The 19,623-nt window shown below is 52.7% G+C and overlaps 1 protein-coding gene across 3 annotated transcripts in view; it reads left to right on the forward strand.

Annotated features, from left to right (window-relative positions):
• TMEM181 (transmembrane protein 181) overlaps nt 1-19,623 on the forward strand; it is a gene marked incomplete at both ends in the record, with an annotated part of 65,791 nt that extends 46,168 nt beyond the window's left edge. For all 3 annotated transcript variants that reach the window (XM_080700393.1, XM_080700392.1, XM_080700394.1), the window contains 12 exons: nt 771-881; nt 8,379-8,459; nt 9,900-9,999; nt 10,545-10,675; nt 10,891-10,982; nt 12,201-12,258; nt 14,570-14,672; nt 14,941-14,992; nt 16,901-16,995; nt 18,345-18,431; nt 19,160-19,226; nt 19,545-19,623. In XM_080700393.1, coding sequence (XP_080556519.1) covers nt 771-881; nt 8,379-8,459; nt 9,900-9,999; nt 10,545-10,675; nt 10,891-10,982; nt 12,201-12,258; nt 14,570-14,672; nt 14,941-14,992; nt 16,901-16,995; nt 18,345-18,431; nt 19,160-19,226; nt 19,545-19,623 — 1,056 coding nt within the window. The remainder of the gene's footprint in view (nt 1-770; nt 882-8,378; nt 8,460-9,899; nt 10,000-10,544; nt 10,676-10,890; nt 10,983-12,200; nt 12,259-14,569; nt 14,673-14,940; nt 14,993-16,900; nt 16,996-18,344; nt 18,432-19,159; nt 19,227-19,544) is intronic.

Below are 19,623 nucleotides of genomic sequence, written 5' to 3' on the forward strand. Positions count from 1 at the left end.
ATCCACTTGCAGCCTTCGGCCCAGCCCTTGGTGTGTGTGTGTGTGTGTGTGTGTGTGTGTGTGTGTGTGTGTGTTACTAGGGATGGATGGAACCCATGGGCTTTCTACCTCTGGGGTACACCCCCCAGACCTATTTTATTTTTCATTTGGAAAATGGTCTCACTAAGTTGCTGAGAGCTTCATAAATTGCTGAGACTGTCTGCAAACCTGTGGTCCTCCTGTCTCGGCCACCCAAGTACTGGGATTACAGGCCTGCGCCACCACGCCTAGCATAGCCTTTCCTTTTGACAAAGGGAGGATCTGTATAGGGAATGACAGGCTGAAGGGGGGGGGAGAAAAAGACACCACCCACTCTGTGTGTCTACGACCACCCGATAGGTGGGCCAGGACGATTGGGCTGCCACAGTGATCGACCCTCCGCGTCTCAGCCTGCAGCTGCCCCGCGCGTCAGTGGGTGGACAGAAACGCTGGATTTGTGTTGTCACGTGATTAACTTTTTATGCAGGCGATGCTTTTTTTTCCAATCATCTAAAGTAGGACAATTCTCATTACCGTAAATCATATACTACGTTCCAAAAATACTCCTTTGGGTGTTCTTTCTAGGAACTGTTCTGTGCTGGCATCCGGCTGTTTCTGGCTCTGAGTGCTTCCCTAGAGCTCACGCCTTCTCCTCGCCTCTTGTTGAAATGCGATACTTAGGGGTCAGTTGGGCACCTCGCCTGGCTCCTCCTTGCTCTCTTTAAAGACACACATCTTCCTTGTATTTGCAGAAATGCGCAGAAATCATTGTGGCGCACCTTGGCTACTTGAACTACACTCAGTACACAGTGACCGTGGGATTCGAGCACCTGCAGCTGCCCATCAAGGAGATGAACTTCACGGTAGGTACACGGCCGCTGCGCCTGCACCCATGGCGGCTGTTGAGTGTCTAGTAAGGTTGTTTTGGACAGGGAAGCCACAATTTCTAAGTGTGTAGAACCAAGCAAAGCTTAAGGAAATGGTAGAAATTAGAAACCCTCATTTTCTGAGATTTAATATTTTATTTATTTATTTATTTATTTATTGCATTACTGGGGATGGAACCCAGGAGCATTCTACCCCCGAGCTACATCTCCGGCCCTATTTCTTTTTTTAATTGGTACTGGGGGTGGAACCCAGAGGCTTTCTACCTCTGGGCTATACTCCCAAACCTATTTTATATTTTATTTGGAAGCAGGGTCTCATTAAGTTGCTGAGAACCTCACTAAGTAGCTGAGGCTGGCTTCGAACCATGCGATCCTCCTGTCTCAGCCTCCCAAGTGCAGGGATTACAGGTGTGCGCCACCATGCCTGGATTCCCAGCCCTATTTTTTATTTATTTTGGAACAGGGTCTCACTAAGTTGCTGAGAGCCTCACTAAGTAGCTGAGGCTGGCTTCGTTTTTTTATTTTTTATATTTTTTGGTGGTACTGGGGTTCCTGGAAGCCCTTCTAACTCCGGGCTACACTCCCAGACCTATTTTATATTTTTAAATTTGGAAACAGGGTCTCTTAAGCCAGCGAGGCTGGCTCCAAACCAGCGCGATCCTCCTGTCTCCGCCTCCCAAGCGCAGGGATTACAAGCGTGCACCACCACGCCCGGCATTGACGCTGGCTTTGAACCTGCATGATTCTCCTGTCTCAGCCTCCCAAGTGCTGGGATTACAAGTGTGCGCCACCACGTTTGGCTCTGTTCTGAGATTTTTTTAAATGGAGCGTGGTGGTGTCCAGCTGGAGGCAGCTGAGGCCTCTTGAGGGCGCCCCCTCTGGAGCAGGCCCTGCCACAGCTCCTGGTGAGGAAGGCGCCTCCTCTCGTCGGCTGGGACCTGCCTCCTGCTCCTCAGCTCTTTCGGTCAGTAGGACCAGCAGATCATCCCAGAGCAAGGGCTTCAGATTGTGTACGGGAGCTGTGGTCTCGTCCCCGCCCTGGCGTTTACCATCGAGGCCCAGGTTCCTTCTCTGTAAAGTAGCTGCCTCAGAGAATTATGAATAGTAAATGAGGCAGCCCATGGGTACATTAAAACAATAGCTTTATTGAGCTGGAATCCACGTACCATGAGGTTTACCTTTTGAAGTATAGGGCTCAGTGGTTTTTAGCATCCTCAGAGGTGTGCGGCCAGTGCCACCGTCTGAGTCCGGAGCCCGCCTCCCCACACGAGGAGCCTGTTAGCAGCCGTCCCCGGGTCCTTGCCCACGGTCCCTACCCGCTCTGTGTGGGTTAGCCGCACTGGACATTCCATGTGAACAGGGCTGCACAGCGCGGCGTGTGTATGGGCTGCTTGTATTAGCGTGACGTTCTCAAGGTTCGCCCGCGTGGTTGAGTGTATCTGTGCTTCTTCTTTCTCCTGAATATTTCACTGTATGAATAGACCACAGTTTATCCATTGTGTCGACGGGTGCTTGGGGTGTTTCCTCAACACACATGCAGTGCAGCATGGGCCTATTGACAAGAGGACGATTTCCATCCCTGGTGGAGCAAAGCAGGACAGGGTGCGACTTCATCACACTGCTCAGAACAGTAGGCGGCTTAAAATTGTTTATTTTTGGAATTTTCCACTTGATATTTTGGACTGTGATTGGCAGAGGGTAACTGAAAACCCACAATGCAAAAGGGCAGGTCAAGGGCCTGCTGCGCCCGCAGCCCCGCTCCCCTCTCCTCCTGCGAGCGGTTGGTGTGGTCGGCCACAGGGCGCCCGTGCTGGGCGGGGCTCTCCCGTGAGCTGTTGGGGCGCTCTGCACACCCAGTCTCCTAGGCAGCCTGGACCTTGCGGTTGCTCTGGGCCAGCTGCCCCTCTAAGTGTGACCTTGAGTTATGGTAGCCAGTGGCTCACCTCACTTCCTCCTCCTCTGACTCAGCCGTGCCCTTTGACCAGGGACTAATGAAAGCAAACTCCTGTGGCTGGTCCTTAGCCCTCCATGGTGGTCGCCCTGGTCCCCAGCCAGTTAGAGGCGTGGTGGGCCACGCTTTGTGACCACCCGGCTTCTTGAGTCTCTACTTGCTACGTCCTTCTCCATTTATTCCAGCTAGTTCTGCACGACGTTTCTTCAGCAGATTGTTTTTAAAGCCTTGGAAACCCAAGCTGTGCAGCTGTGCACAGGGCCCCATGCCAGGAGTTCTGCCCGGTGCTGGATCTCGCCGGGGCTCGCCGTGGCCCTCACCGTCGCACGTTCTGTGGCTTTCCCAGTCAGAGGGCTCCCTGAGGCGGGAGAAAACACCTGTTCCCTGCTGACAGAGTCATCTTCTAACAGGCAGAGTGCACATAGGTGTCATGTGGATGGGCAGGCAGCCAGGGCCCTGGAACTGGAGGGGTGACCCAGGCAGGAGTCCCTGATGCTCTCACAGGCCGCGCCGAGTGTCCGAGAGCACAAAGACGGCTCTGTGACTCCGAAAGCCACCGCGCGAGCGGCGGTGCCAGGGCTGCAGGGGAGATGTCTGTCTGCAGCCCAAGTCTTTCCTGCGCATCTCACTCTGTAACTCCTGTATTTATGTTACATTCCAACTTCAAAAATATATGTTGGGGGCTAAGAATAAAAATCTCCACAGCTCATTCCATAGAAGTGGAGCCACGCAGTAGACCTAGAAGCACCGTAGTTCCGGCCTCTGCTCGCCTTAGCCAGCTCAGGCACTGGCCTGTGGCTGGCGGGAGCCTGTGCCCTCCCGGCCCGACTCCGGGACCCAGCGCGCCGGGGCCCCATCTCGGGGCTTCAGCATCTGTTGGCTGAACTCGGGGCAGGGTCTTCTGCTCAGGCTTTTGGTACAGGTGGACGCCAGGCTGAGGCAGGCTGTGCTGGCTCAGAGAAGCACATGGTTCTCAGGCGCTGCTGAGGGAAGCGGTGAGGGAGCTTCCAGCAGGAGGATGCAAGGGGACCCCTGCGCCGGGTGCCGGGCTGGTGCTCAGGGCCCGGCTGGAGAGCCGGAGCTTAACTTTAGGTCCCCTCCTTCCCAGTGTCCTGTCCCCCCCCCCATAAACTCTCACTTATTTTAATTAATTTTTTGTGGTACTGGGTGTGGAACTCAGGGCCTTCTACCTCCAGGCTATCCTCCCAGACCTATTTTATATTTTATTTGGAAACGGGATCTCACTACGTTGCTGAGAACCTCATTAAAGGTAGCTGAGACTGGCTTCGAACCTGCACGATCCTCCTGTCTCAGCCTCCCAAGTACTGGTATTACAATCGTGAGCCACCACGCCCCTCACTTATTTTCGCTCTTATATATTTTCTTTACTAGGAATTGAACCCAAGGGCATTCTACCTCCATGCTACATCCTCAGTCCTTTTTAGTTTTCATTTGGAAACAGGGTCTCGCTAAGTTGCTGAGGCTGGCCTGGAAACTGCTAGCCCCCTGCCTCAGCCTCCGAGTCCTGGGATTCCAGGCATGTGCTACCATGCCTGGCTTACTTTATTTGATTGTGGTAGTGAACCCAGGGGTGCTCTACCACTGAGCTACATCCCAGCCCCCACCTTTTTTTTGTTTGAGATAGGCTCTCACTAGGCTGCCCAAGCTGATTTTGAACTTGTGGTTCTCCTGACACAGCCTCCTAAGTAGCTGGAATTATAGGTGTGCGCCAGCACGCCTAGCCTATTAACTCATATTTTAGAACACAATGCATGTTTTAACCTTGGCTATATGTATTTAGTAAAGCATTATTTTCTAGCGTAAACTTTTAAGGTGAATCAATTGTTTTCTGTTGCTCTGATAGTATCTTAAGGCACACTCTCCCTTCTTTACGGGAATTCCTGGTTTCTTTTTTTTTAAGAATTACAGTCCTTTGAGGCTAAAAATAGATATTTTCATCACTATTATTTCAAATATGTTTCGTGTTCTTTTCTGATGGTAACAATTATTTTTTCTTGTCTAGACTGTGCCTTAAAGTGCTTTTTCAACTAAAGCATATATGATAATTTTTCTATTTGAGTATTGTGTTCACATCAACAACCCTCATGCTCATAATCACTTGTGTGGTCATTCTGAAGTGATAAATCAGAATTTAAACACTTGACTATAGTCATATGGTTAGGTTATGCTTTGGATTTATGATAGAAGCTTTTGTTTACTGAACTTTTGCTAGGCACTGTGCTAACTTTTTATATGCATCATATAAATGTCATGATAATCCTGTGACAGGTAATAGCACACCATTTTATGGGGGAGGAGCTGAGGTGTGGAGACTTAGGCATGTGCCCTGCGAGGGAGTGGGGGATCTGGGATTTGAACCCAGCTGTCTGACTTCAAAACATAAAACCCTTCCCTATGCTCAGCTCCACTTTCCCATCAATACCAGTTGATAGCCGGCCACAGTGGCGCACGCTTGTAATCCCCGCGCTTGGGAGGCGGAGACAGGAGGATCGCGCAGGTTTGAAGCCAGCCACACTGGCTTACGAGACCCAGTTTCCAAATAAAAAGTATAAAATAGGTCTGGGAGTGTAGCCCAGAGGTAGAAGGGCTTCCAGGAACCCCAGTACCACACACACACACACACACACACAAAAAAAAAAAAAAATTACATATATGTACATACCATTTGATAGCCACAGTTTTCTTGAGGCATACTGACATGCAGTGAAATGCACATACTACTTGCAGTATAAAATGCGACCCATTTTGATGGATGTCAGACCCTGGAAGCCATCCCCATGAATCGGGACCGAGTACACCCATCACCTCCGTTGCGTCCCCCTTTCCTCCAACATTTCTCTTCGCTGGCACGCTTGTATTACAGATTCACCTGCCTTTTGAGGAATTTTATGTAAATGGAGTAATACAGTATATATTCATTCAAAATGTTGGTATTCTTGCCACATAGTTATGTTGAGTGTATCCATTGTTCGTTACTTTTGTTCCTGAGTTCACTGCGTGCTTGGAGGAAGTGTTGCTTATCCAGCCACCTACTGATGGACATTTGGATTGCATCCAGCCCAGGGCTCTTATAGAAGGCCACTGTGGACATCTGAATGCGAACCTTTGTCAGGACATCTGCTTTCATTTCCCGTGAATAAATACTAGTCGTGGGTGGATGGCTGGGTCAGAGGATTAAGCACCTGGCAGACGGTTTACATTGTGTCATTTTACCCTCCCACCAGCAGCAGGTAAACATTTCAGTTGCTTTAGGTCCCTGTCCATGCCTGGTATGGTCAGTTTTAAAATTACAGCCATTCTAATGTCGGGCGTGGTGGCGCACACTTGTAATCCCAGTACTTGGGAGGCTGAGACCAGAGGATCGCAGGTTTGTAACCATCCTCAGGTACTTAGTGAGGCCTGCTACAACTTAGTGAGGCCCTGTTTCAAAATAAAGAATAAAAAATAGGGCTGAGGGTGTAGCTTGGAGGTAGAATGCCCCTGGGTTCCATTCTAGTACCAAAAAAAAAAAAAATAATAATAATAAATTACAGCCATTTTAATAGGTGTGTAGTGGCTTTAATTTATAATGCTTTAAAAATGGTGGTCACAGCCGGGTGTTGTGGCGCACGCTTGTAATCCCCGCTCTAAGGAGGCAGAGACAGGAGGATCGCGCAGGTTCGAAGCCAGCCACGCGCGCTGGCTTAGGAGACCCTGTTTCCAAATAAAAATGCAAAAATAGGTCTGGGAGTGTAGCCCGGAGGTAGAAGGGCTTCCAGGAACCCCAGTACCACCAAAAACAACAAAAAAATGGTGGTCACTATCTTCTGGCTTTCATTTTTCCAGCAGGAAATCAATCTGTTATCCTTACCTTTGACCTGTGAACAGTGGCCCTCCCCTCCCGCCCCTTGCCGTTGTCCCCTTGACGTGTTTTGCGTGTGTCAATACAATCACAGTGTTCCTTGCTGTACTTTTCTTCGTGTATTTTGTGCTTGGGGCTTAGTGAGTTCTTGGATTTGTGAGTTGAGTTTTCATCAAATTTGGAAATGTTTTAGCTATCATTTCTCCACGTTTTTCGAGGGCCACCTCTCTTGCCCCCAGAACTCCGGTTTTTTTCTGTTTGAAGCAGCCCCAGCAGATCACCCTGCTTACCTCCCGGTCTCCGCCTTCTGTCCTGGTGGCCCCCGTGCATGTCTTTGCCTTCACCAACCCCCAGAGTCAGCCCGCCCTGGCTGTCTCCCGTGCTGGGTGGTGTACTGTGCCTTTTGTCCAGGGTCCTGGCGGCGTCCTCTCCTACTTCAGTCCTTCGTGATTTCTGGGTTTTTCCTCATCCTGCTTTTTCTTGTTGTTGTTTTGCCTGCCTGGTATATTCCATTCAGCGCAGCCATTAGTGGTTTCTAGGTCTTGTATTTTCACATGGATTCTGGGATCTTGTTCATCATGTGGAAACGTTGTGATCTCTTCCGGCCTGACTGGCTGAGGCCAGAGCAGCGTTAGTCTGCGTCCGACTTTCCACTGTGCTAAAAGCGTACGCTGCCTGCTGCCCTGGGCTCGCAGGTTTTCTTCTTTCGGACCAGGCGCCATCGCTGGCCTGTGGGTACAGGCGCTGGCCCGCGGGGTCCTCTCCCCAGCCTGTGTATCATTCCTGCTCGCTCCTGCCCTGGCCAGCATTTGGGTAGTGTTGGGTGCTGTCAGCACAGGCCTCCTCTCCAAGCACTCAGCCCTGCGGAGCTGCCCGCGCTGCCCCTGCGGGTTTCCCCATGACTGGGGACCTAGAGGCCACTCCTGCTTCCCCTCAGCCACAGGTAATGCCCGGCGCTGCTTCCTCGGGTCCAGTGTCTTAAACTGTTCTCATATGCAGTGGGGTGTGTGTGTGTGTGTGTGTGTGTGTGTATGTGTGAATGTTTTAGGTAAATCTAGTGTAACTGTTCTGAAGTTTGTTTGTTAAAATTGCTCAGATGATTTTAACTCAATGCATCAAAATGATGGGACAGCGCACTGGCCCAGTGCAGCGCAGTGTTCCAGGGTCTGGTTAGCCACAGGCTCCTGCCTTCTGCCCTGCTGTCAGCAGGTGGCGCCGGCACCCTCGGCTCACAAGAGGAGTCTGTACTCTTCTGGTTTCAGGTTCATAGCATGTGCTTCATTTAAACTCTTTTAGGGAATTATACTCCCACTTTTTTATCTTATAAAAATCTGTTTCTTTTAATGGAATGTCTTTTTCTAATAAAGAGATTGACAAGGTTGATTTTTGATAACAGATTTAAAATCCAAATCATGATAACAATAATTTACCAGCCAGATTCATCATTTTAAACCACTTTCAGCTTTTGGTAATTAAGTTTTTTTCATCTGTGTTCTCTAATAGGTAAAAAGTATGAAGGGTTAAAATTTTGCACCATGTAGGAAAATAAAAGGAGCAAATACTTTAAATGAGCTTCGCATATAGGGCTGACTCTTAGCAATAGTTGAATTATCTCCTCTTAAGTGCATTTTTTCATATCATTTTCTGTTTTCCGTTTCAGTGGAAAACGTATGACCCCGCGTTCTCCCATTTGGAAATCTGGTTCCGCTTCGTGTTCGTGGTGCTAACCTTCATCGTCATAGTGAGTACCTCTTGCCTGGGCTGCTGGGAGATTTAGCCAAACTCTTGAGCTGCGCCATCTAGCGGGATGGCCTGGTATTACCAGACGTTCTGTGCTGCCGAGACGCTATGCACAAAAGAGCAATCTGAGGTTGTTGAGTTTGGATTTCTCAGCAGCGTGATGGCTATGGTAGAACACTGACTTTTAGGTAAATGTTCTCCACTGTGCAGTGAACAGTGCCATTTGACCTGTGTGGAAGGAGTCCTGCTCACCTGAGTGGGTTTTCATGTCAGAAATTGTACCAGACAGTCAGTCTTCAGGCCTTTTAGGAATAAAGCTATCGAGAAGTGGCTTTGGAAATGAGGCTCCGGGCTCGTTGGGACCCCAGGCTTGTGTCCACAGCTTACTGTAACTTCAGGGGGCACTTTGGCCCTTAGGGGGTACTCAGGGTACCCTTGAGAGCCAGCAGGCGAGGATGAGGATTCAGAAATCAGAGAAAGAGGGAATGCGTTGTGTTCAGTGGCTGATTTCCATGAAGGGCGGTGCCCTCAGTCGCTGACCATCTCGTGCTGATGGGAAGGGTGGGACATTAGCTGCGTCCGCTCTTAACAGAGGCGGCCACCCCAGGAGCACTTGGTACTTTGTACACTCGCTGCGAAGAGCAGGATACAGGTGGGCCTGAGAGAAGTGCGGCCAGAGGTGGTGCACGAGCCCTAGGACCAGCCAGGTGCTGGGGCCGAGCCCGGGCCCCGGGGAATCCCAGGCTCCCTGGGAGCCTGCCTATGGGCCGGGGACTGCTGCTGTTCCTGTCTGGTCTGTCAAGAGCTCTCGCCGTTTCTGGAGGGATGCGTGGTGCCTGAGGTTCTGCTGCTCCACTCTGGGGCCCAAAGACAGGTACTCAAGGCCCTCAGTGTTCTCCTAAAAGAGAAGAATGGGCACCAGTCAGTCTGGACTGGGGGAGATGGCCCAGATTGTCTAGATAGAAATGTATTGGCTTATGTCAGATTACAGGGGTTAAAAAAAAAATAAAACTCACGCAAAATGTTGCAAGTTGTAGGCCCTTTAGCCATTTAAACTAGTCTCCTGACAGCATCAACCTGTTCTGGTGGCTTTCCCTCAGGGAGGCTGCACTCTCCTTAGAAACTGGCACCATCCGTGAAAGCCGCCCTGTGGAATGCCTGGCCTCGGGGAGGGTGCACAGATGTGCCTGGCCTCGGGGAGGGTGCACAGATGTGCCTGGCCTCGGGGAGGGTGCACAGATGTGCCCGTGCCAGGTGCGGCCTGGGGGAAGCCACCGCCCAGGGGCAGGTGTGTGGAGGCAGAGGAGCCAGGGATCCGCTGGCTGAGCTAGCGTGCCTCCCTACGGCCCTGCGAGAACCCAGCAGGCCTGGCCTCCTGTGCCCCTGGGAGCCTCGCCTGCTGGCGGGCCACGGAGCGGCCGTCACGCCCTTTGGTTTGCAGTGCCTGTTCGTGCATTCCCTGCGCAAGTTTTCCATGAGAGACTGGGGCATCGAGCAGAAGTGGATGTCTGTCCTCCTGCTGCTGCTGCTGCTGTACAACGGTAGGATCCGATTTCCTCTTGGAACGCTCCCTCGCGGTTCAGAGCTGGCAGATGTCGCGGAGGTGGCCTGGTCCCAGAGTCCCCAGGAGAGGCCGCGGGGCGCCCTGGAGGAGCGTGTCACACACACTCCCTGCTGCCCAGATGCCATGTTGCACAGGCCGTGGCAGATGCCTGGGTCTTTAGCAGACAGCCCCTGCCTTGCTAGCTAGAACTTGGACGAGCGACAGACGCAGCAGTCCTGGAAGCGGCTGCAGGTGCCTGCCCGGCAGGCTCGTCCTCAGTCGCTGTTTTAGAAAGCGTTTGCTTCTGAACTGCGGCACTCGGAATTCCCAGCCCGCGGGAGGAGCCCATGCGGGCAGACGGTGCTCTGTCTTGATCACCGTGCCCATCTGTCTGCTGGCTTTTAGGCATTTTGCAAACAAAATAGCCTTTGGTTCAGAACCTTTCCTTTGGCTCCGACCAGGGAGAAAGCGGGAGCGCGCTGTGCCCTCGTGGAGGGCGGGCCCTGTGGCCCTGCGCTCCACTGTGCCGTCTCTGTCTTCCAGACCCCTTCTTCCCCCTCTCCTTCCTGGTGAACAGCTGGTTCCCGGGGATGCTGGATGACCTCTTCCAGTCGCTCTTCCTGTGTGCCTTGCTGCTCTTCTGGCTGTGCGTGTACCACGGGATACGGGTCCAGGTGAGCTGCCAGAGGGACGTGCCTTCCCTTCCACACGCTCGCGGTGTGGGGAGCCCTCCACGCTCCCTCAGCCTCGCCTCACGCCAGACAGTGGGATGCACGGTACATAGAAGCGGTTGTGTGTCTGTGATCCAGTAAGCCCTGTTAGCGTTAATGCTTGGAGAGACTTACTAGCTGGGTTTCCTGTATTTATTATTCCTTTTTCTTCTTTTCAGGGAGAAAGAAAGTGCTTAACTTTCTATTTGCCTAAATTCTTCATTGTGGGACTATTGTGGTTGGCTTCTGTGACGCTAGGAGTATGGCAGACGTGAGTAGTGGTATTTGGGTAAAATGTCACTTCTGAGAAGCGCTGCAGAGGAGGGCTGCCCTTGCTCACCTCGTGCAGGATGGCTTCGTTCCCTGGGAATGTGGTCACGTTCCTTCTGGCTTGCGTGGCTTGTGGGAACTCAGGCGTCTACTAATGTAAGACGGAAAATAAAACCCAGTGTGAGTGTAGAATCTCCTTTAGAGTCGAGGGCTCCACTGTACCACAGGAGATGGGTCCAGGTGAGCTGCCACTACCGTGCTCACGACCCACGGCCCTGGCTCTCACCAGCGTGCAGGGCTTCCTGCACCCTCAGACATCCCAGTGGTCCTCCTGACTGACAGTGGCGCCTCAGCAGGAGCCTGCCTCTCCAGGCTGTCCTGGGAGTGGCTTTGCATGCCGCAGTCCGTCCCGCTTTCCTCTCAGCTCTCAGCTCAGCTGCCCTTTTTATGTATTTATGTATTTATTTATTTATTTTTTGTGGTACTATGGGGGGAACCCAGAGGCTTTCTACCTCTGGGCTATACTCCCAAACCTATTTTTATACTTTATTAGGAAACAGGGTCTCACTAAGTTCCTGAGAGCCTCACTAAGGTAGCTGAGGCTGGCTTCGAACCTGTGCGATCCTCCTGTCTCAGCCTCCCAAGCACAGGGATTACAAGTGCGCGCCACCACGCCCGGCTTTGTCCTTTTTATTTTGAGATATAATCTCACGGAAGTTTATCATCTTTTGCTTTCCTTATGTCTTTACCTATGTCGTGGTACACAGGTGCACCACACTGTTGCGTGAGAACGGTTTGCGGCACTGAGTGGGTTTTCAAGGTGAAATGTTTAGAATTTCTCATAAATTTTGGATTGCTTTGTAGAAAACATTCACAGCTGGTTGCAGGTAGTTTATGTTAAAAGTAAAAAACAGCTGGGCGTGGTGGGCACACTTGTCATCCCAGCACTCGGGAGGTTGAGACCGGAGGATCGCGGTTCACGGACAGCCTCAGCTACTCAGCGAGGCCCTCCGCAACTCAGTGAGACCTGGCTTCAAAATAAAGAATAAAAAATAGGGCAGGGGGCATAGCTCGGAGGTAGAATGCCCCTGGGCTCCACCCCCAGACCCTTCACACACAAAAAAAGTAAAAAACAAAAAACCAGCCAAGTGAGAAAAAGTATTATATAAAAAGTCAAGCTCATTATTAATCCCGATTTTTTAAATGTTATTTTTTTTAGAGTTAACGAATTGCATGATCCAATGTACCAGTATCGAGTTGACACCGGAAATTTTCAGGTAAGGTTTGTTAATAAAGCCTAAGAATTTTTTTCTAATGCCATCTTATGAAATGACTGAATTTTGTAACTTGAACTGTGCTGTTTATAGGATTTTTTTTGGGGGGGTGGGTGGTACTGGGGTTCCTGGAAACCCTTCTACCTCCGGGCTACACTCCCAGACCTATTTTATATTTTTATTTGGAAACTGAGTCTCTTAAGCCAGCAAGGCTGGCTTCAAACCTACGCGATCCTCCTGTCTCTACCTCCCAAGCGCGCGGATTACAAGCGTGCGCCACCACGCCCAGCTATAGTATCTTTTTAACTGGCTATTTGGGAAGGACTCCAGACAGTTTAAAGGTAGAGAATTTGGGAAAAGTGCTTGAGTAATATAAAATTAACTTTTTTTTTTTGTACTGGGCATAGAACCCAGGAACAGTCTACCTCTGAGCTATACTCCAAGCCCTATTTTATTCTTTCATTTTTGAAATAGGGTCTTACTAAGTTGCTGAGGCTGGCTGTGAATTTGTAATCCTTCTGTCTCAGCTCCCAAGTATTGGGATTACAAACGTGTGCCATCACACCTGGCTTAAAATAAACTTTTAAAACTATACTTTGAGTCCCACTTGAAGTGCTAGGACACATGAAAGGAATATATCAAATTTTAGAACAAGCCGGACGTGGTGGTGCAGGTCTAGTGGTGCAGGTCTATAATCCCAGTACTTGGGAGGCTAAAACAGGAAGATTGCAGGTTCGAAGACAGCCTCCACAAACTAGTGAGACCCTGTTTCATAATAAAAAATAAAAAGGACTGAGGGTGTAGCATGGAGGTACCCTTTCCCTGAGTTTATTCTTCAGTACCAAAAGAAAAGAAGAAAAAAATTGGTCTGGGTTATAACTCAGAAGTAGAATGCACCTAGATTAAATCCCAAGTACCACAGGGAAAAAAACTTTTTTTTAAAGAATAATTAGACCATTTCTGTACGTGTTACTCTTTAAAGGTCTCTGGGTGGACATGTGGTCACACAGGACCTGTGTGTGTCCTGTGTGCCTGGGTAGCTGTCCTGAAGCCCTTCATACTCTTTGAACAAGTCCCAGCACTTCTCTGGGTCATGCAGAGCGGGCTGTGCTCAGTGCTGGGGTGGACAGGAGCCAGGCCCGGGTCTGGGTTGACCATTCCTGAGTCCCCTGACTTGTACAAGGCGCGATTTTGCAGTGGCCCAGAGCCGCGGCGTGGCTCCTCCAGAGGTGGCAAAACCTGGGCCGCTCTGTGGGAGGCGTAGTGAGCGGTGACATTTAGAAAGGGGTTTGACTTGGGCAGAGACTGAATGTGTCCCTGGAAAGGGAGAAAATGCCCAACTTTCAGCTGAAACCTGGGCGGGGAGTAGTGCTGAGCGCTTTACCTTCTGGAAGTCGGAGGGTTTGGGAAGGTTGCGGAGTGCAAGCCTCATGAACCGTTCCTCAGCTGGAAAGGAGAGAGTGTGGGCCAGGAAGAGCGAGCGTCGCTGTCCCCGGCTGCGGGGCAGGCTCTGAGGAGGGCAGCTGTGGCTGCGTCTGCCCTGGGGAGGCCGGGGCAGGGAGACAGGCCTGGCACGTTCTGGCTGAGGGAGGCCCCTGGGAGGCCCAAAGCCATGCTCTCTGAAGGGCAAGGGCCTCCCAGAGGGTTTTCTAGGTGCAGGGAGGGTCCTGGAAGGAACTTTGTTAAAAGAGCTGCCCAGATGCATCTCATGGGAGAAATTCGACAGATCCCGGTGGCAGAGGCTGTTGGTTAATGGAGCGCCCAGATTCAGATCAAGTAGTAGAGCGGCATGTTTGGGTGTGCCGCCTCCTCAGCTCCTGTCTGGCACAGGCTCCTCGTTTTGTAGGGAAGGGAGTCGAGGGAGGTGGAGGGCCACAGAAACAGGCACAGCAGAGCTGGGATCTGCAGCCCAGGGCCAGTACCTGGGCCTGCGCACCAGGCTTCCCAGGGCCTGGAGTGAGCGCTCCCTCCCTCCTGACTTCTGTTTCTTTGTATGTGAACTGAGTGGTGATGGAGTAGACCCCTTTGGTGAGGAGTGGAGACCCTCGACTCAGGGGACTCTCTAAAGGCCCCGGGGGGGGGGGGCGTCCGGGAGTTGGTGGCTCGTCCTCCCTTCCCAGCCAGGCAACGGGTCTCCTCTGGCTCCTCATGTCACAGACGGGAAAAGTGAGACCCACACCACTGACAGCCCTGGGCTGCGCCTACGCTGTGCCATGCACCCTCTGCCCGGGCCGGGAGGGCAGTAGACCCCACCGTCCCTCCCTCCCGGGGAAGGCTGCCTCATAACCTGTCTCACCCGGCCTCTGTATTCCAGGGAATGAAGATTTTCTTCATGGTGGTGGCAGCTGTGTACGTCCTGTACCTCCTGTTCCTGGTCGTGCGGGCGTGTTCCGAGCTCCGGCACATGCCCTACGTGGGTGAGCTCCACTTGCAGGACCCCGTGGGGCAGGGGCCGGTCTTTGGGCTGGAAGCGCCCCTGATGCCCAGGGGTGGGGAAGGCTCTTTTGGCCCCTTCTCCACTGCCGCTTCCTAGAAAGCCCCTAGAAAGCCCTGGGGCCCCTCCAGCCAGGGTCCCCAGGCTGCAGTGAGCCTGCTGAGAGCCCGGGGCAGGGCCCTGGCCCTGGCCCCATAACTTTCTTCTGTTTTGGTTTGCAATTTGCTAATAGGACTATTTCTTTTTTTCAGATCTCAGGTTAAAATTTTTGACTGCGTTGACCTTTGTAGTGCTTGTCATAAGGTAAGACTGTCTTTCATTTCACTGTCCTGAGTGAGTCCTCTCCCCTTGTGGAGTTAACCCAGGGTACTGAGTCCACAGGTATCCAGTAAATCAGAGCGTGTGCTTTTGTTTGGCTTTGATGTGGTACTAGGGATTGAACCCAGTGGCATTTTATTTCCTTTTGGAAGCAGGGTCTTGCTTGGTTGCTGAGACTGTCCTCTAACCTTCAGTCCTCCCGTCTCAGACCCCCAGGTCCCGGGGTGTCAGGTGTGCACCACCAGGCGCCCAGGGGCCCAGCGACACTGACTGCCGCTCCCTGGCTTGCTCAGCCACCTGCCCCGCGCTGTGTGCGGCGCATTCAGGCAGTTAGGGTCCCGCTGGGGTGGAGCGGCTGCTCCAGGCCCTGGCGCCCCTGGCACTCTTGAGGATGGGTTCTGAGCGCGACCGCCGGGAGAAAGGCCAGGCAGATTGGCAGCTGCCCCCTCTCGTGACCAGGACTGCGGTGCGGTGTCTGTCCTTGATGTCCTTCGGCTTTCGCCATCTTTCTCAGATGTTGCTTGTGAGGTAGCTACGCTGACAGATGGCTCCTCCATCATGGCCTCTACGGTCCTCAGAGGAAAACAGGCTGCCACCCAGGGAACAGGTGGTACAAGAGCCACAGCGACAAAGCCAGGGTGCTGTGGGGCGGGCGGCAGAGTCCGGCTGGGTGGCGGGTGGGGCAGCCCTGAGAGGCCGAGGCGGCCGGCTGTGTCACTGGCGGCCAGTGTGGCTGGCGGGGGCGTGGAGAGGGAAGGTGGCCACTGTGGAGATTTTTCTCCGGGACTTGGGAGGGAGAGACCTGAGAGGGGAAACCGAACAGCTACCAGATTGGCAGCTGCCCTGAACACCCGGACGGTTGCCTGTCCTGAAAGGAAAGCAACAGCTACCTGCTGAGCAGCCATACCGAAATGTGACTGCCTGATGAGCAGCGACCCTGAAATGAACGCAGGGACAATTGCCTGATGAGCACCTGACAAAAGTTTATTCTCTAAAACCAAGACTTTATACCCTTCTCCAGTGAAATTAATAATCAGATCCCAGTAGAAAAGTGTATTAAGTGAAGGACATGTAAATCACCAATCATAAGCAAGACAAAAGGAAGACCTGTGACATCACTGGTCTTGGGATAGATCAGCCCCCTGGCCTTGTAGGTGGGCTTTAGAGGGCAAATTCCGGAAAGGACAGCAGTCACACCCAGAGTTTGAGAATTCACCTTTCCTGAGTCTCCTTTAACTCTTCCGGAACCTTTCGTTCCTCAGGCTTCTTCCATGTCCTCCATCAGGCCACCTGAGGAGGTGGTGGTGGGCTCGGAGCCTGCTGGAGGGTCCAGGTGTTGGCCTGGGTGGCTTTGAGCTGGGACATGGAGGGAGAGCGGCTTCAGGGAGGGGGTGCGGGGCAGGGGGAGGCTGGCTGTTCTGGGTATTGCGGCTGGCAGCTGTGGTGGTCCAGGTTGTCTGGCTCTGGCAGCATGAGGCAGGTGTCTGAGCCAAAGGTGTGCCGTTCTCATCATTGTGCCAAGGGGGGTGTGATTAAGGAGACGTGACGTCCCCCAGGGGAGCTCATCTGTCGTAGGATGGTGTAAGCGAGAAGGGACAGAGACTGGGAGAAGGAAGGGAGCGACTGTCCCCATTAGCAACTGTGATGTGGTCTACATAGGGGTCAACTCATTCTGTCGCCACAGCTGGCCAGAGGTCAAGATGTAAGACAAAAAAAAAAAAAAACAGGCAGGGTGAGTGATGTGTGTGCATATGTGCGTGTGTGCATGTGTGTAGACATTTCCATGCTGAAGCCACAGTGACTAGACCATCTGGAGTGAACACGGCAGCCGTGTGGAGTGGTGTCACGCTTTTATATACTTTTACCTGTTGTCTCTGCCCCCCTTCTTTTCAGCATCGTCATCCTTTACCTAAGGTTTGGAGCACAAGTCCTGCAAGACAACTTCGTAGCAGAACTCTCCACTCACTACCAGAACTATATCCTTCCATGTGGGAGCAGGTGGGGAACCGTGGCCCAAGAGCCACAGTGACAGTGGGTGCGGTGGCAGCGTCCAGCTCTGGGCTCCCTGGAGTATGCACGTCGCCTCCTCGTGACCCGCTTGCTCCCCGGATGCTTCTGACCGCCCATGCCCAGCGGGGTAGGAGGCCTTCCTTGCGCTTCCTTTTGGCTCCTGTCAGCCTGGGAAGCTTGGCTGTGTCGCGCCCTCTGTTGGCAGAAAGCTCAGACGGCAGGGCTGAGCCAGCCTCTGGGGCTGGCCGCCATGGCCGAGCCTGAGTCCAGAGCCAGGGCCACCGCGTCTAGAGCCATCCCCAGGTCACACAGCTTCCTTCCAGCCTATGTGACCCAGGGATCCCCCCCCCCCCCGACTCCACACTTGTGGCCAGCCCGGGTCCGCGGCTTCCCTGCGCAGAGCGGGCTAAGGTGCGGCCCGAGGGCTGACTGAGCTTTCTCCCAACAGCGTCTCTTTACTGCATCCAGGTGGGGGTTCTGCAGGTCGGGAAAGTGTGGCTGCTTGATCTGTGGACACAGGTGGCTTGTGAAATACCAGGGCCCCTCGGTTGTCACCAGGCCCAAGGCCAGTGAGCAGGCCCTTCCTCCGGGTGTGTGCGCCCTGCCCCCTCTGTGATGGGATGCTTGGAGAATTAGTCATTTAAGTCTTGGGTTCTTGCCCTGGGACCTCTTATGTCCTTTGAATGCAGACATAAATTTTCAGGTTTTGTGACTGAATTTATTTTTTTGGTGGTACTGGAATACCTGGAAACCCTTCTACCTCTAGGATACACTCCCAGACACCTATTTTTTTATATTTTTATTTGGAAACAGGGTCTCTTAAGCCAACAAGGCTGGCTTCGAACCTGTAGGATCCTCCTGTCTCCGCCTCCCAAGTGCGGGGATTACAAGCATGCGCCACCACGCCCGGCTCGTGACTCAGTTTAGACTGTGCCTGTCCTAGCATCTCAGGGCCCTGGCAGAGAGGGGAAGAGCGGCTTCTCTGAGACTTGCTTCCGTCCTGCCTGTAGCCGTGCGTCTGGGGGCCTCGGTCCCCTCCCACATTTCACGTGTCTAACTTGACCCCACCAGTCCTGGGTGTCTGAGAAGACACCACCAGATGTCTTGGTGGGTCCCCTTCCCAGTGACAGGAGAGGTCATGGTTCACTTGGTTTTCCTGTGACCTTGTGTGACCTCGGGCCGGGGCTTGAACTGTGGTGTCCCGAGGTCTGGGTTATGGGCCCCCAAGCTGGCTGGTGGTCAGCGGCATAAGAAAGGGTCGGTGGTTGGGGGAAGATGGACTAAGCCAAGACTCCAGCGGAACCTCTGTCCTTGACGAGCACACCAGTTGAGTTCTTATCTTTCTATGGCTTGTTGAACTTTTATCTCTACACTTTGGCCTTTGTGTACTCTCCATCAAAGAACGCGCTGTATGGTAAGACACCCTGGGGTCTGGGTTGCTGGCCAGATAGCTGAACTAGAAGCCAGGCACTGTGATTCACAGTGCCTTCTCCTGGAGGGAGAGACAGCCCGACACTGTTAGAGCAGGCCATTCAGCACAAGATGAGTAAGGTTCTGTTAGTGGGTCCTGGCACAAGCAACATGTCCGTCACCATGTGAACTAAAGTCTGTTGAACACTAGTGTTGTGACCATTCAAAGCAAAGCCAAGACTCACAGAAACCACACACACACACACACACACACACACACACACACACACACACACACCAGCAGCCTCCATGCAGGCCACGGGAAGGGCGAGAGCTGTTGGAGTGGACGCAGCGCTGGCCATGTGTCCTGCTAGAGCTGTCAGAGCGGCTTCGTGGATGGCATCTCCCTTGCGTCACCATGGCCTAATGACTAGGGATAGTCACTCCCACTGCCCAGTGGAGAAACAGGGGAAGCTTGCTGCGTTGTGGGTGCACAGCCCCCTCTCAGGGGCCGCCTCCTAGCCCCCAGCTCTATGTGTGGGCACTGTGCTTGGCTACCCGCCTCCCTGCTGGTCTGCCATCCCTCCCCTGCCCCTGTGGGTGAGAAAGACTCTGGGTCCTGTGCAGGTTCACACGAACTCAGGGTCTGGGGCTGGGATCCAGCCCTCCATACTCCTGTCCATGCTGATAACCTAAATGGCTTAGGGTAAAATGGCTCTTGTTGGTTTCCAGAGTCCCAGCTCAAAGACAATCCCGCATTCTCCATGCTCAACGACTCCGACGACGACGTGATTTACGGGTGAGTCAGTTGCTATGAAAGCCAGGCACACTTCAGCCTGGTTTTGCGTGTTCAAGGCACGGTTATTCTAAGATTGCCTTCATGAGATTAGAATGAGTTACCTGGGGGCACCCTGTGGCTCCGTTGTTGTTTTGACGTGGGCCGGGCTTCGGTTGGAGGTCCGGGTGCGAGGAGTCAGCAGGGTGGGTGGCAGCAGGAGCAGCAGCAGTAGGGAGGGGAGCTGTGACGTGGGTCCTTTCAGAGTAGCACAGGAGAGTGAAGGAAACGTTGGCCTGAGCCATCCAAGGGCGGCGGTGTCAAAAGTCTCTCTTGCAACAGGAGTGACTACGAGGAAATGCCCCTGCAGAACGGCCAGGCCATTCGGGCCAAGTCCAAGGAGGAATCTGACAGTGACTGA

The sequence above is a fragment of the Muscardinus avellanarius genome (genome assembly GCF_963383645.1).
Source record: "Muscardinus avellanarius genome assembly, chromosome: 8".
Lineage (NCBI taxonomy): Eukaryota > Metazoa > Chordata > Mammalia > Rodentia > Gliridae > Muscardinus > Muscardinus avellanarius.